At 38.4% G+C, this 18,227-nt stretch overlaps 1 protein-coding gene across 1 annotated transcript; it reads right to left on the bottom strand.

Annotated features, from left to right (window-relative positions):
• Positions 1-895: 895 nt before the first annotated feature.
• LOC145590980 (uncharacterized) lies at positions 896-17,096 on the bottom strand. The gene is made up of 12 exons (XM_081647366.1): positions 16,738-17,096; positions 16,340-16,559; positions 15,111-15,311; positions 14,944-15,014; positions 4,792-4,954; positions 4,025-4,618; positions 2,639-3,019; positions 2,395-2,470; positions 2,247-2,310; positions 1,591-1,726; positions 1,313-1,426; positions 896-1,229 (listed from the first exon to the last, which is right to left on the bottom strand). Exons 1-12 carry the CDS (start codon positions 17,079-17,081, stop codon positions 1,164-1,166), a joined length of 2,430 nt encoding a protein of 809 aa, XP_081503492.1. The 5' UTR covers positions 17,082-17,096; the 3' UTR covers positions 896-1,163.
• Positions 17,097-18,227: the final 1,131 nt, after the last annotated feature.

The following is an 18,227-nucleotide window of genomic DNA, read 5'->3' as shown; positions in this document are numbered from 1 at the left end:
CTTATTCTTTTCCTTTAAATTTATTGGTGGTGCAATCTTGGAAGCAAAAGAGGTATAGCACACTACTTTGAATTAATTGCACTTCCTCACTCCCTCTCTTTCTCTATTAGAAAAAAGAAAGGAAAAAAAAAAGGTAAAAAGTCAAAATTTTTATTTACCACAAGCTTTTGATTTACCTTGCTCCGTTCTAAATCTAGTTTCTTCAGTAAATATCAATAAGTTAAATTTATTAAGTTAAATTTAACAGATCTTTAATCTTGCAATATAACAAGAAAGTCTTAGTCTCAAATTGATTTGGGGTTAGCTAACATAAATCGTAATAAGGAATCACACAATATAAATAAACGGACATAACAAAACCATCATTTAAAAGAGTGAAAAAAGGCGAGTAAAGTAAATAAACAAAAGAGTATTTAAGAAAAATTAGAGAATTTTAAAAGAAAATCAAGAATAAAATTCAAGAAAGTTTTAAAAGAGTGGTTAAAATGTTTAAGTGAAAATTTAAGGTTTGACAAAGATTTAACAAAGGAAAACAATACAAATCATAAAACATTGATGGGCTAAAAATTGTAAGTTGAAAGAGCATTTAAGAAAAATTAGAGAGTTTTAAAAGAAAATCAAGAATAAAATTCAAGAAAGTTTTAAAAGAGCGGTTAAAACATTTAAGTTGAAAACATAAGGTTTGCGAAAGATTTAACGAAGGAAAATAATGCAAATCATAAAACATTGGTGGGCTAAAAATTGTGTGTCGCATTGTGGCATTCACTGCCGGTCTCAAGCTCGAATAAAGGAGGAGTTGTAGTAGGTCTGTGGCGGCTAGCATATAACATAGTCACATCTTATGGACATGAATCTTTAGTTTTGCAATATTTTTTTTTTTTTTTTTAAAAAAAGATTTCTTTTACGACTTCCGAGATGAAGTGTTTATTAATCAAAACTATTCAACTTCAATCACTACCTTACATAGCAACTACATTCCAACTCAAGTCAAAACAACGCTAATCATTGAATAAAATGATCTACCCAAGACCCCAAGAACGACTATAGAAAGTGAGATAAATGCTTCATTACAAAAGAATAGAGGTCTTCCTCCTATCCATTATAAACGAATCAAAAAGTAAAAGATTCAACCCGGAATTACTCCATTTTCATGTAGCAATTCTTTAATCAATCCACGATGCATTTACCATCTTAGCCATAAAGCCATAACGATCTGCTGCCTCATCAATCTACAAAAGGTAACAAATCATAGGTTAGCCAATAAAGTCATACCCAATATATTTGACATGAAAACATACTATATGATACCAACCATTTTTTGCGTTGGGCGTCCTGCTCCATGACCAGCCTTGCACTCAATTCTACCAATAATTGGGTTCTTTTGAGGGCTATCTTCCAAGCTTGTGCAAAGAACATGCTGCATTGTCTGCAAGTACATACAATAAAATCTTTCAAGGAAAGGCATTGAGCATTTACTTGGCCATAAGAAAAAGAATGCAGACATTGCAGAGTGTTAATGTGAACAAGTTAATGCACTAATGTTCACTTTCATGTAATAGTAGTTGCAAGTAATAGTTCATGAGAACTTACAGCCAGTAACTTCAGCGAGTGCAAAGGCACCACACGATCATCATGGTCAGCTGTCAATAACATGGTAGAGGGGTACTGTGCAGTTTTATCAGATGATTGCTCCCATGGTCTCCTAACATTGTGTAGAGGAGAGTACCTGTAAGCAAGAATGTGCTCTGCTCAGTGTAGGAAACTAAAAATAGATGAATGGGATCTGAGTTGTAATATGACATGTATGGGCTGAACCCCCAAAAGTTCAAATGTTATCTCACTCATCTGCTTCTATTATCAATCATTATCTCCTTCTGGTAATTAACAGACTGCATGGACTAAAAAACGGCAGATCTATCAAAATGAAATCAAAGTACTATGCCAAAAAAGACGTTGAGTCTCACCTAAAGAATTAATATAATTCAAATTAAGTACTCTGCCAATAAAAATGCCTGATACAGTATTACACTATTACACTCAGAATCACCTTGCATGCTTGCCATGTCAGACAGACCTTCCCACACATTTTTCAGTGAATAAATCACATGAAAAGCCTAAAATTTCATGTAAAATTTTATTCAAATAATAATTTTGTATTGTGTATATTTGAAAAGTTTCAAAACCAGAGCACTATATCTATACGCTTGATAGTTGACACTCACTCTTGAAGACATGATACTACTTACTTTATAAGCCAGTGGAATTCCTCTTCTTTATCAGAGCAACCATAATCTGATGTCCAAGCATGACCTGAAAATAGCTCAAGTATCAGCAAAGTGTATCAATTGTAACAAAGAACCACTTTTATTACGGAGTACAAAAATATTCACTCACCAATGGTAAATTTGTGAAATCGGAGCATGTCCATGACACCAACATGAGCCAGAGCACAGCCAAAGATGTCAGGTCTCTACATTCACAATTATTACAGTGGGTAATCAACATGGGAGAAGTTGAAAAAGTATTATCAATAAGATACCAAAAAAAAAAAAAAAAAAAGAAAGAAAAAAAGGGGTCAGAGTGTGTGTGTTTTTGTTTGGGGGGGGGGGGGGGGGGGTGGGGGGGTGCTAGCAGATACCTGATTAATACAAGCACCGACGAGAAGCCCACCATTACTTCCACCTTCTATACACAACTTTTTTGGCTGGGTATAACCATTAGAAACAAGAAACTCAGCAGCAGAAATGAAATCATCAAAGCAGTTCTGCTTCTTTGCAAGGGATCCTGCCTTGTGCCATTCTTCTCCATATTCACCACCACCCCGGATATTAGCAATGCAAAAAATAGCACCAAGATTTTTTAAGAGAACAATGCGACTGACACCAAAGGATGGTGTGATGCTTATGTTAAATCCACCATAACCATATAATAAGCATGGGTGTGAACCATCCAAAACAATTCCCTTTCTTGAAACTATGAACATTGGTATCTTAGTGCCATCTTTACTGGTAACAAAAACCTGAAAGCAGATGAGAAAGAAGCTGATAAGAGTAAAATAGAAACATGTGAGTCTAGACAAATGACTCACGCCCAAAAGGAGGGAGGGTGGAAGACTCGCAGGAACAAGAAGCTTGCGTTGAAAGAGGATATAAGTTGACAGAAAACAAGATAAACCATTAAACAGACAGAAACAATGAATTCTGAAAAGTCATTTGCTTTTCATGTATTTGAACATGTAAGATTTGAAGTATACTTCAAAAATATGAAACAAACTATGTACACAGATTAGACAATCTGTATATCTAATAAAATTGAAGTTCAATTTGAAAAAAATCTGTTAACAGAAGGACAAATTGGTACAAAAGATCAATAATACTTTGTGATTTACACATAGTTGACACCTTTTGAATTTAGCACTATTCACCTACTCCCTTTTGATTGTATCTTGTCATTTATACATAATGGAAAATATAGTCATGTGAAGTCTTGTAAGATTCGTCTCAATATGTAGTTTCAAAATATCAACCTTTGATAAATTTTGCTCATCAATCTTTATAGATTCATGATTTAATTTGTGCATTGGCAAACGTGACTAAAGAATTGTGTCAACTAAAAAGATAAGGAGGAAGTTTTACAAAGTAAACAAACAGCACTAGATTTAGCAATTGCATTACACATATTAGAGACCTAATGACAAGAGTCATTTCGAAAGTGTTAAGATATAATATATTTCGAGCTATGATTCCAGGAACTCTTCGATCATATATTTCAATGGATTTAGACAGATATATAAATCGAGAATTTAGCATCAAGGTTACATACTCTATTGTCATTAAAACATACAAAGCATGTACATAAACACCAATATTAAAAGGTTCACATCAAAACTAAGTCTAAATGTCAAAGTCATGACTCATGAGCCAAAGAAGCACAGCAAAAGAAGATACAGATAATAGCAAACATTACTTCACATCACATGATTTGAAAATAATAATGCAAAGACAATAGGAGTAAAAGCATATACCTGATCAACCTGAAACTCATCACGATCAAATTTAGGGACAACAATTTCTTTAAAGATCTTCAATTCTGGTACATCGGATTTTAAGTCACACTGGTAAATTATGCCTGGAGACAAGAAGCTTGTAAACCTAAAAAACACCACACTGTCTTTTCTCCTTGCAGAGATATCATCAACTGACCCAATATCAAGGGGTAAGTGATGCAACAGAGAGCCAGTTTCAAGGTCTCTAACCTCAAGAACATGTTTCACGTCATTCAAGTAACAGACAAGAAGATGACTTCCATTGACAGCATAGGCTGATTCAAGCACATCCTTCTCAGACTGAGGAATAACATCAGTCCATATTCCTGGGGCTTTCAAATCAACACGAACTAACTTATATCTTGGAGCATCCTTATTAGTTCGAAAAATAAATGCAGTATCATCATTAGCAACAGCGTCATAAGCTGCATCGAATGTATCAATGAGCTTTGTGAAAGGAAGCAACTCTTTTCCCCCACGAAAACCTTCAATCCCATTAGGGAGTGTTGTCAAATCTAAGTAGTACACTTTATTCACCACTTCACAGCTCTCTGAAGTATATAAAAGAAGATACTGAAATATACAGACAAAAAAGGATCATGGTCAAAAGCAGGAGATTTCCAAAAAAAAAAAATGCAATAATGGTATACAAATGAGAAAATACCTATCGTTTCAAGTTTTTAGCAAACTGCAGCGCTAAAAATAATTATAAAGATAGTGATAAGTTGGCACAGAACAGCAATTACCTTTCCATCATCTGTTACCTCGGCCCCAAATGAGTGTTTTGGGTTTTCAGGGTCTCTCCAACACAAAACATCCTCAGACTGATCAGTGCCAAGAACATGATAATACAGCTCTTGGTTAAGGTTAGAATTTGTTTCAGTTCCAGCATCTGAAGTTTTTCCTTCACTGCACCAGAAATCCAAGTTTCAGATATTTCCTAGGCTCCTAGCTACATGAGCATAAAAGGAACAAACTAATTATAATATACAGCTTCAAACTTTGGAAATACAACAGTAGCATAGTCCAACCTCTCCAAATGAAGAGCATGCCAAAATACTACTAGAAGATCCTCTGTAATAATTGGATCATTCCCACATAACCTATGTTAGCTATGTTACAAGAATATTTTAGATGGGAAATTTTCTAGGGACCAAATGCTAATCCATGAGTGTAGTAAAATGTTAAATTTGACCTTGTATTTTTTGCGACTGCCTAGGCTATCCTTAAGGTCACAAATTTTTGCTACAATGATCTGAATGATTACGCCGTTAAATAGTGTGTTTCATATATAAGAAACTTTAGTCAATCTTATCTAACACACTACCCACGAATTGGAATAGGACCATAGACAGGGATTCCCTTAGGAGAAGGTTGTTCTTACTCCCTTGACTTCATATCCTGTTTTGATTTTCTCTCGTTCCAACTAGGAAAGCAGCCAGACTCCACTCGCTTAGTCTTGCAATGTCGCCTTTCACTCTTCTATTTTTTAAACCCTCGTAACACCATCACCATCCTAGCAACTAGCAATAACCAATCCCTCCCACCTAAGGCAAACCCTTTGCCCTCTTTTTTAAGTCTCGAACTCCAAATACCCAGAAATTAGCATTTATCATTTCTCCTTTACCCTATCTCAATCTCATCATCTTTTCTGAATAATAATAGTATTACTTTCCCTTTAATTTCCAATTTCTCTTTTTCTTTTTTAAGTTCTTTTAGTATGATTTTCAAATTCTCATAAGAAAAAAAAGTATTATTTTTAAATTTTAATGTAGAATAGAATTCCAATATATAACCTAACCAAACAAAGGAATGTGAACTACATTAACATAAAGTTTTTATCGTTATGCTGTGTGGCTAAGCCTATGATAGCGTGACAGTCATTATTTTGAAGTTATGCAAAAATATTTACCAAAGTGGGCATTGAGCTGAATGGAGAGGTGTGAAGGGGTTAGGTTGAGGAGAGAGGAAATGGTGGTTTTAGGGGGTTACAAGCTAGGAGAAGGGGCACAAAAGGTTTCAAAGGAAAGTGAAATATAGATATGCACCCTTGGGCAGAAGCCAATTGTGACAGGGTTAACAATGACAATTGCAGGTGGTAAGGAAGCAGGATGTTACGGGTAGTCTCCCATAATACATGGGGCGTCAAATGGGTCATTGGTCATGAGGGCAGTATCATGATCTACGGGAGGCCCATGAGCTGCTAGGATCAGCACTCCCCCTTAAAAGCTTTATTTTGGTTTATCTTTCTATTTCCAATGAACCCCCATTTGACGATAACATAATAATGGGACATTTAGTGGGCCAAAAGAGCTCCAATGGGACTCGAAATTGGAGGTCCACCGTACATTAGTTTGTTGACCACATGAAAGTTATTGTTTGGAAGCCCTAAGGTGTTCTAGTGTATGTCTAGAACAATCTTGTACATGCTAGGATGGAAGTATGTACTATGTTACATTTACGAGTATAGGTATCCGATATTGGTACGAATCCGAGTGTCCGATACGTCATTTTAAAAAATTTAGGACACGAGGACACCGTTTTAACTTTGGACTTGGGTACAGATACGGCAATAATAAAAAAATAAAAAATAAAAAAGCGGATAACCATGGCAAGTTCCCATAAAAATGTTAACAAGTTTTATTTTAGAATAGACTCACACTGTATGATGTAGTACTACTTCTACCTAATCTAAAGATGTACGACCAAATTTAATGAAAAAAAAAATAATAAAGTACTCTTATCTACTATACGAACTTTAAAAAGCATAAATTAAAATCTTTTTAAAAAGAGAAAATGGAGTATGGGTCCAAAATAATTCTCCAGCCATTCATTACTGTATTTATAGGATTATATCTGTGTACTCTATATTGCTGAATAGTTGAAGTACGGGTCCAAAATAAGACTCCAGCCATTCATTTTTTATTTCTCTCTCATCTCTCCTCTTTATTGTTGAATATGTTTGAGTGTTTGACCCGTGACTTTTCAACCTCTTCTCCGCCATTTTTAAAGCTCCAAGAGCTTGAAGCCATGAAATTGCAAAAGTATGGTCTGAATTTCTGAAATTTAACGGCTGTACCCTAGAGCCAAGTGGCGTGTCCGGAATGGATTTCATACTACCAACCCGGCTATGACGGTAAAATTGCCATGTCCGAGTAACATAGAGTATGTAAAGACGTCCTTGTATAGATGGTTCCTTAAGAGGTGGGAACAATCTCGAAATCTTGGGGTGACAACAATAGCATAGTCCAACCTATCCTAATGAAGAACATGCCAAAATACTACTAGAAGATCCTCTGAATGATTGGATCATTCCCACATAACCTATGTTACCAAGGTAGTTTTGTCAAACACAGGTAGTGTCCAACTGTTACGCACATATATAGATGGGAGACCTAATCCTTAATTCCTTATTCATGAGTGTAGCAAAATGTTCAAATTGACCTTGTGTTTTGCAACTACCAGGGCTATCCCAAAGGTTACAAAATTTGACTAAAATGACCTGAATGCTTACACAGTTAGATAGGGTGTGCTTCTTATAAAAGAAACTTTAGTCAATCTTATCTAACATACTGCCCACGAATTGGAATAGGACCAGAGACAGGAATTCCCTTAGAAGAAGGTCGTTTGAACTCTCTTGACTCCATATCCTGTTTTGATTCTCTCGTTCCCACTAGGAGAGCAACCACGCTCAACTCTCTTACTCTCACAATGTAGCCTTTCAATATCTTATTACCTAGACCCTTGTACCACCATCAGTCCATCACCATCCTTTTGCAACTAGCAATCACCAATCCCTCCCACCTAATAAAACAAACCCTTTCCCCTCATTTTTCAGTCTCTAACTCCAAATACCCAGAACTTAGCATTCATCATTTCTCCTTTACCCTATCTCAATTACATCATCTCCTCTGAATTATACTAGTATTATTTTTCCCTTTAATTTCCAAAATCTCCTTTCCTTTTTCTCTTTCTAGTTCTTTTAGTGTTGTTTCTAAATTTTACGGTAGAATAGAATTCCAATATATCCTAACCAAACAAAGGAATTTTAACTACATTAGCGTAATGCTTTTACTGTTATGCTGCGTGGCTGTGTCGCACGCATGACAGTCAATTTGAAGTTCTTACGCAAAAAAATTTACCAAAGTGGGCAGTGAGCTGAATGGAGAGGCGTGAAGAGGTTACATTGAAGAGAGAGGAAGTGGTGGTTCAAGGGGGTTACAAGCTAGGAGAAGGGGTGCAAAGAAAGGGTTCAAAGGAAAGTGAGATAGAGATATGCACGCTTAGGCGGCAGCCAATTGTGACAGGGTTTATAATGATAATCGCAGGTGGAAGGGAAGCAAGATGTCACGCGACATCTCCCAATGCATGGGGCATCAAATAAGTAGTTGGTCATTAGGGCAGTATCATGGTGTTAGAATCCGCCTCTTCCTCTATGTATCCCCTTCCCTTTTCCTTGTATTTTCCTTATGTTCTACCTTCCAAGTCTTTTCTTTTTACTTTCTAGACTCTAGGGAGAATTATTGTGTTACTGTAGTTTCAGTGTTCACAAGTATTTCTCTAGGTAATCAATATAAAGCTCTTTAAGGAGTGAATGGTTGAATCAATCACAGCTCCTTACCCAGTTGCAATTTGCTTTAAGACTTGTGTGTTGTTTTAAGCCTTTATAATATTATGCTTACCTTGTTTTAAAGCATCCCCTCTAAACCAAGAACCTCAAAAGACACCCCGCCTTGTCGGTTCCGCTTGTGCCCGCTTCGAAATATCGGCTGTCACAAGCCCCGACCTCGCACCCGTTGTAGACGCGTGCCTTATTGAGATACCCTTGGTTCATGTTGCTGTGTGCCCACGTACCCCTTTCCGCTCTAGGCTTGCGATCTTGTCACTATCCGACTCGAGCGCGCCGCACGATTCAGTGTCAAAACACCCGGACCGTGACAATTGGTATGAGACACCAAGCATGGTGATGCGATGCCTGAACATGCTGATACGTGGGAACAAAGAATTGCCTGGCTCGAAGGCAATAAGAATTTTGGGCTATACTCGAAGAAAGAGTACCTAAGCTCAAAGATATAGTGATAAAGCAAGCTGAGCAAATGGAGAGGATTGCGTCAACGGAGGATGGGTTGATAGAGCAGCTCAATTTCGTTCGAGGAGCAGCGGACGAAGCTCAAGACAAATGTGCTACCTTGATGCGTGCCCAAAGAAGGCTCGGAGGAAGTGGAAGCAAGATAAAACCTCCTTAACCTCGAACCTTTAATGGCACGAGAGACTCAAAAGGAAGTCGATAACTTTATCTTCGATATGGAACAATACTTCCGCATATGCCAATTAGAATATGATCTTAAGGTCAACACGGCCACTATGTACTTGGTGGACGATGCGAAACTTTGGTGGCGAATCAAGTATGCCGACATCCAAGCAAAGAGGATGTCGGTAGATACTTGGAAAGATCTAAAGAAGGAACTCATAGCCTAATTTTACCCAGAGAACATCGAATTCGTGGCCCGTACAAAGTTGGCAACCTTACAACACAAGAACTCTATTCGGGATTACGTGAAGGAATATTCGGCATGCATGTTGGAGATCCACGACATGTCCGAGAAGGACCATTTGTTTAATTTTGTTCGGGGTTTGAAGGATTGGGCTCAAAGAGAGATTTGGCGCCAGAAGATAGACACCTTGTCGGGGGCCATAGCCGCAGCTGAAAGGTTGATGGACTACTCGTCAGATAAGGGATTAAACCAAAAAAAGGAACTAGCGGGTCAACATCAAGTACCCTAAAGAGCAGCACCGGGAACTCTCAAGTAAGTTCAAGCAGTGTGAGGAGTAGATACAAAAGTGGGGGAGACGACTCTCGAAGAAATGGAGTGTTCGCGTCGGCCAACAAAGGTGCGGCCTCCAACTCCACCTTGTGGAATAAACCCCTCACTTGTATACTTTGTCGCGGACCTCACAAATGGTTTGAGTACCGCCACAAAGGAGAAATTGACAACCTACAAAAGAAATTCTCCTCGATGTCATCCGAACATGAAAAAGTAGAAAATAAGGAAGAAGAGGAGAATGACGAAGAGAAACCCTCAAAGCTGAGTTTTGTACATTTCATGGATGCCATGGGAGCAGACACGTCAGAAGTTAAACAACCACCGAATTAATTGATGTACATTGAAGTGTTGATTAATGGGAAAAGAGTTCACACTGGAGCCACCCACAATTTTGTCACCAAAGATATTGCTAGCCCTGGGGTTCAAAGTGGTGTGCGGCGGGGCCGCATGAACACTGTCAACGCGGAATCTCGCCCGATCCACGGTACCTTAACGAACGTGAAAGCCAAAATTGGAGACTGGAGTGGTACACTCGACTTCACCGTGGTAGCAATGGATGATTTCGAGATGGTATTAGGAATGGATTTCCTCCATGCTAGCAAAGTTGTTTCGATGCCCCACCTGGGCTCCTTGTTGCCGGCACCCATCCTTGTCTCTTACGAATATGCTCGCAAGTTAAAGTGAGGAAAGATCAGAAAGGACCCCTCTTGTCAGCAATGCAACTCAAAAAGGGAATGAAGAGGAATGAGCCAGCTATTTCGATGAAGGAAGATGAGACGGCGACGGACCTTCCTCATACCATGGAAGGGTTACTCGAAGAGTTTGCTGACCACCTTCCTAAAGAGCTCCCGAAAACACTCCCTCCTCGGAAAGCCATCGATCATACCATAGAATTGGTGCCCGGAGCTAGACCTCCCGCGCGGAGCTCCTACCGAATAACATCTCCCGAGTTAGCGGAACTACGCAGAGAGCTTGATGAGTTATTCGAATCCGGGTTCATCCAACCCTCTAGAGCCTCCTTTGGTGCACCAGTTCTAGTTCTTTTTCAGAAGAAACAAGATGGGAGCTTGAGATTATGCATCCGTTACTGGGCTTTAAACAAGCTGACGGTGAGGAATCATTACCCCATACCTTTGGTGGCCGATTTACTCGACCAACTGGGTGATGCTATTTACTTCACCAAACTAGATCTTCAGTCAGGTTATCATCAAGTTCGAATTACCCGATGAGACGAGCAGAAGACGACCTGCGTCACCAGATATGGAGCTTTTGAATGGTTGGTTATGCCATTTGGGTTGACAAACGCTCTAACAACATTCTGCACGTTGATGAACCAAGTCTTCCATGAGTACCTCGACAAATTTGTAGTGGTATACTTGGATGACATTGTGATCTTTACCACCTGGATCACTTGAAGAAAATATTTTTGAAATTAAGTGAACATAATTTGTTCGTGAAGCGGGAGAAATGCGCTTTTACGCAGAAAGAAGTGAGCTTCCTCGGACCGACGAAGGGCGCATCAGAATGGATCCGAAGAAAATCAAAGCTATCACCAATTGGCAAGCACCACAGAATGTTTCAAAGTTAAGATCATTCTTGGGGCTAGCTAATTACTATCGTCGTTTCATGCAGTGATATTCGACAATCGCAAGTTCCCTCACATATTTGTTGAAGAAGGATAGAAAATGGAGTTGGCAGATGAGCAGAGCTTTTCTCAAGCTTAAGGAAGCAGTGACGAAAGAGTCTATCCTAGCTCTTCCGAACAATAACAAACCATTTGAAGTTGAGACTGATGCATCAGATTTTGCGCTAGGTGGGGTCCTTGTGCAAGAAGGCCACCCGGTCGCTTATAAGAGCCGGAAGCTAAGCGGAGTTGAGAAAAGATATGCTTCTCAAGAAAAGGAACTTTTTGCTGTCGTCCACTACTCAAGAGGGTTTCATACAGACAATACTACAGCAAGCCACTTCCTCACCCAACCGAAGCTAACAGGGAAGCAAGCACGATGGCAAGAAGTGCTCGCTGATTTTGATGTGGAGTTCACATATAGAGCAGGAGCCAGTAATCGAGTAGCGGATGCATTGAGTAGGCGGGTTGACTTGGCTTCAGTGCAGAAGTTGTCCCCTCTAGCCGCTAGCAATGTTTTGACTTCAGTAAAGGAACAGGTTAAACATCACCTCCCCGAAGACCCCATGACGAGCACCATCAAGGGGTTGATCGAAGAAGAGAAGACAAGACGCTTCAGGATGGATGATGGTCTCATCTGCACCAAAGGCAACAAACTATTCATATTAAAGGCAAGGAGGCCTGCAAAGATGCTTTTGAAAGAATGTCACGATACCCTATGGGCCGGACACCCCGGTTGGCAGAGGACATTGAGCTTGCTGTGGCCAGCAATGAAGGAAGACGTCATCAACTACACCCGAACTTGATTGGTTTGTCATTAGAAGCCCGAAGGTCTTTTAGACCCTCTTCCCGTTCCAGCGCGTCCGTGGGAGAGCGTATATATGGATTTTATTAGTGGCCTACCTAAGGTGGATCAATATTCGGTCGTAATGGTGGTGATCGATAGGTTTTCAAAGTATGCTACCTTCGTCCCCATGCAAAAGGCTTGCGGTGCTGAGGAGACCGCGGCGCTGTTTTTCAAACACATTGTGAAGTATTGGGGGTTGCCTCAAAGCATCGTCAAAGATAGAGATACAAGATTCACGAGCATATTTTGGACGGAGTTGTTCAAGCTAATGGGGTTGGACTTAAACATATGTTCACGTCACCACCCCCAATCCGATGGGCAAACAGAGATTTCATCGGCGCCAATCAGAAGGACTGGGTAAAACTTCTTAACGTTGCCCAACTCTGTTTCAACGCCCAAAAGAGCTCCGCATCCAACAAAAGTCCATTTGAGTTGGTAATGGGCCAACAACCTCTCCTGCCTCACACCATAACAACTTCAGAAGAAGGGAGAAGTCGCGAAGCCCGAGAGTTTAAAAAAGAGTGGCAATAAAACACGGAAGTTGCTCGCACTTACCTGGAGCAGCAAGGAGAATGAAGAAGTGGGCCGATCAAAACAGTAGGCCACAAGAGTTTGATGTAGGGGACATGGTAATGGTGAAAGTTCTACCGCAGCAGCTGAAGTTCCTCAGAGGGAGAGATCGCAGACTAATCAGGAAATACGAAGGCCCCACCTGCATTACTAGATGGATTGGGAAGAATGCATATAAGGTTAAACCCCCGACGTGGATTTGAAGATATACCCTATCTTCCACGTTAGTTATCTCAAGCCCTATCATCAAGATCAAGAGAACCAGCAATCGCGCCAACATCAGAACCAGGACAAGAACCACACCAGCAACAAAGATTGATCTTGTATTTTTTACTTTGTAAGTCGACGAGATCGTCGACAGCTTATGTGGGGGAGGATGTTAGAATCCGCCTCTTTCTCTATGTATCCCCTTCCCTTTTCCTTGTATTCTCCTTATATTCTACCTTCTAAGTCTTTTCTTTTTACTTTCTAAACTCTAGGGAGAATTATTGTGTTACTGTAGTTTCAGTGTTCACTAGTATTTCTCTATGCAATCAATATAAAGCTCTTTATGAGTGAATGGTTGAATCAATCAAAGCTCCTTACCCAGTTGCAATTTGCTTTAAGAATTGCGTGTTGTTTTAAGCCTTTATAGATATTGTGCTTACCTTGTTTTAAAGCATCCCCTCAAAACTAAGAACCTCAAAAGACGCCTCACTTTGTCGGTTCCGCTTGTGCCCGCTTCGAAATATCGGCCGTCACAAGCCCCGACCTTGCACCCGCTGTTATTGAGATACCCTAGGTCCGTGTTGCTGTGTGCCCACGTACCCCTTTCCGCTCTAGGCTTGCGTTCTTGTTGCTATCCGACTCGAGCACGCCGCACGATTCGGTGTCAAAACACCCGGACCATGACACATGGCCTAGGGAGGTCCCATGAACTGCTAGGCTGGAGCAGCACTACCCCTATAAAGCTTTATTTTGGTTTAGCTTTCTATTCCCTATTAACCTCAATTTGATGGTAACATAATAATAAGCCATTAAGTGAGCCAAACGAGCTCTAAATGGACTCAAAATTGAAGTTTCACCGCATTTTCGTAAACAAATACAAAAGTGATGCTGAATTTCCAAGACAAGGTCCCGAAATTCAAGTTTGTGGATAACATGGCAGTTAGTGCTTTTGAATCCCTAAAGTGTTCATGTGTATGTCTAAAACAATCGTGTACATGCTAGAATGGAAGTATGTAAAATCCTCCTTGTATAGATGGTTCTATTAGAGGTGGGAACAATCTCAAAAGCTAGTGTGTAGAACCCTCTATTAGAAGAGGTTAGGAATATTCTAGAAACAGGATGTTTCTCTTTGGGTTATTCACAATGTAGGATTTTGAAACTCTTTATGAACTTAGGATTTAAGAAAATATAGTTATTGCAAATTGCAATTATGTAAGGTCGCTAGGTGAATATAAAAAAAAATAAAAAAAAACATATTCTACAACAAAACAAGAGGTTAATTTCAGTGTTTTGCAAAACCATTGGGCTACCTTAAGAAATTTCCCAGCAAGGAAATTCCCATATATTTAGGTCCAAAATGAAGTGCCAAATGTTCAAACAAGCTTACCAATGCTGAAGTTTATGAGGACATATGGGTACTTGAGATGAAATAAAGCATTACTGTAACATAGCCCATCGCTTAAACTAGGTAGGGGCATTTTGAGAAATTAAATTGCAAAGGAAATTCAACAACTTTTGAACGTCCCAAATTACTGAAATTAGTGTAGTAAAATTTACATGTAAGTGTGGAAAACTAGGCCCCTTAAAATTCTATTACAATAGGATCAACAAAATTTTTTGAATTTCACGATTAAATTAGTTTTTGATGACTGCGACTTTATCTCATCCACGATTAACATGATTTAACACACACACACACACCAAAAAAAAAAAAAAAAAAAAAAAAAAAAAAAAACAAACTAGTTTCAAATTGATAATTATCAGACACAAAAACAGGAATTTTGTATGGGTCAGATGTAAACTTTCAAAAGAAATGACAACTTACTTTGGCGGTGGGTAGCGACTATAGAAGAATCCTTTATTGTCATGTGTCCAAGTAATACCACTAAACTTAACCTGTGGTACATAAAAAACAAGTTAAGTAAGCATAACAATTGCTTGTAAAGAAAGACATTCTTATCAACAAATCAGAAAATTATGATATATACTGACCCAGGATAGAGTGTCAGGTTCAACCCTTTTATCTTCAATTCTCATTACTTTGATTGTTACCCAATCACTTCCACTTGCGCTCAAACCATATGCAAAATATTTGGCATCCTCACTCACAGAATAAGTGTTCAAAGCCACTGTTCCATCATCACTAAGCTGATTAGGATCAAGCAGCACCTCTGGCTTTCCATCTAGACTATCCTGGTAGAAACGATAAAACAATTATGTAACATCAGCTAGCTAGATAGAAGAGAGACTCACTTCAGAACCACTGCACTAACGAGCAAGTAACAATTCAATCTAAACTATCAATTACATCTATGTTAAAATCATTTCCAAAATGCAGAGACCAAATCAGCTTAGGGCAGAATAAAAATCAACAGCTTGTGTTATGTTGCTACCTAAAGTAGCTTAAATAAGTACATTGTTGTAAGGTTCATTGTACACAACATGTACTTTACAAGCAATAAGTTCTAGTACTAGTCAACTATGCAAGGAATTGGTCAACCGACTAGAACAGCATATCATAGCATACTTTCCTTAATTAACAATGCACGATATTGGTCAACCGACTAGAATAGCATATTTCACAAAACTTGGTACAAATTCAGCAAACATTATTCTATTTACACCAAACTGACGAGCTGAAAAATCATAACAAATATGTCCTCGTGTCCCTATCAAAAGACCTTGGCTCTCAGAAATTTTATTTAAGCAATAAAAACACAGGTTTCTCCTTCTCTTCTCCCCGTATATATAGCACGTTTAAGTTCTTACCAATAATATTCTAGAATCACTCCAACTTTTCCTTAGACTGAATTCATCCCTAACTATGAAATCTTTCCTGATTTCATCTTTATACTATGCCATACACTCACCCCATCATTTGAATGTAACTATTTCAAGCTATCTATAAGAATTCTTACCCACATTGTCCACCATCATCTTAGCAATAGTAATCTCACTAATATGCCTGTTGTTCCAAATCCTTCCGTTATAAAATCGAAACAGAAATCGTTCCCCTAAAATCTCAAGAGAATAGCCAAATTTACTAATCCGATTTTGATAAAAAGCAACACAACTGAAGTAGCAACTGCAACACTCGATCATCAATTCGGTAAAGATAAACACCACAACTTACACTCTATAACAGAATTATATATCATCATTCATCACATGGAAACCTCGAGGAAAAAGATTTTGAACTCTAACAGTCTAACACTACAAACCTGAACATAAAGCACACTTTGCGGTTGAAGGCCAGAGTTATGGAAGTAGAAAAACTTATCACAACGCTTAAATGGCGGATAAAACCGCGGATAATCGAAAAGCTCGGTCATCTTCTCCTTAAGCTTATCTCTGGTCTCACATTCTCCAAGCACAGAATCAGTTAGCTTCACTTGATTCTCAACAAACTCCTTCGTCTCTTCAGAATCCGGATCTTCAAGCCTAAATCATCCAAAACAAAACAAAATTCAAACAATAAATCATCGAAATTTTACTTAAATTAAAAATGTCATCAACAATAATCATCCGATACAAAAACCTAAATTCACTGAAAACTCAACCAAATTCAAACAGAAATCAAGAAAAAAATAGAATTGCAGAAGAAAATCGAAATGCTAACCATCGATAAGGATCGGCGATTTTGACGCCGAAATAATCGTCGACGACGGAATCATCACGGCGAGAGAGTGGATAATGCAAGGGTTTCTGGAAAGCAGACGCCATTGAAGAGAAGGTTGAGGAGGATGAAGGGGTAAGAGGAGAGAGAAAAAGAGTAGGATGGAGTTTTCGAGGTTGAGTAGTGAAATGGTTAGAGTTGAATTTGTGATTGGGTACTGAAACTGAAGAAGAAGAAGAAGATGGATGAAGTGGAAAGGTGAACGAGGAGGAGGAGCGAGGGAAGAGGAGGAATTTTCCGCACAATTGAAAATTGGAATATCCGATTATGGGCTTCTTAGCCAACATTTTTACGTTGGAAAGGAAAATAGTACTACGGATACCAATTTAACGACCCATTTTTGTGGCTGTGTTTGTGTCATCTTTGTTGATGGATTAGAGGAAACAGCACGTCTTATGTGCAGCTAACCATATTATGTTGTCGCTTGTAAAATTACACAAGAACCCCTAAATTATTGACCGAGTAGTCTCTAATTCTCTATAACACTGATGAAGTAACTCCTATAATTTTAACAAAATAACCTCCATGATGACTGGTTACACTGTGTAGAGCTAGCTATATATAAGAATTTGTGTTAGAGGAATTTCTAATGCATACGCAGTAACGTAGACACGAAATATATCATCGATTTAATTCAGTTGTAACGGTTTGATTTTTGAACGTACTATTGAGATTTGATACATTCTACTTTGACTGCAGATCATGTCAAGTCAAGTTATATTCGTCTCAAATTATATTTTTACATATTGATAATTTGATATATAAGTAATTGAAACTACGCACGAAAGTACGTAGAATGAAAAGTATACCATAAATTGAAATAGCTAAGTTAACAACTTTTCATGGGGGTTGTTAAACGTCGCTCCCCTTTTACTAGGCATCGCTCGCGTTTTTTTTAGGAGTTTCCATTTTTACCCCTATCAAATAAATACCCACGACTCACTCCACGGCACTCGCAACTTTCATACTCTCATTCACTCTCATTTTATCTCTCTAAAAATAAAAAAAATAAAAAAAAAATTAAGTAAAATCAGAGGGAAAAAAAAAGCCACAACATTGATCACAACAACAATAAAAGTACTAATACTAATTACTCAATTAATCACAAAATTAATAATAATCATAATAAGTATTATAATAATAATACAAAGATTACAATAATAAATTTGATTAATTAATCAATTAAAAAAAATAATAATAATAAAAAAAAATACATACATTTGCCCAAAAATTTTGGATCCACATATGTGGATCCACATTTTTTAGGCGGATGTTTTATTTCAAAAATTTTTTTAAAAAGTACGACGACTTAGAATCCTCCGACGAAGCTTCCGATGTCCGAACGTTGTCGTCATCATTCGTCCTAAACCCGTCGCTAATGCTTGATAATTATTTTTTTTTTTGAAAAAAAAACTCGGATTTTTGGTGGTAGA

Source organism: Chenopodium album, chromosome 18 (genome assembly GCF_948465745.1).
Source record: "Chenopodium album chromosome 18, dcCheAlbu1.1, whole genome shotgun sequence".
NCBI lineage: Eukaryota > Viridiplantae > Streptophyta > Magnoliopsida > Caryophyllales > Amaranthaceae > Chenopodium > Chenopodium album.
The sequence above is the reverse complement of the archived record's forward strand: the minus strand, read 5'-3'. Positions and strand labels throughout refer to the sequence as shown.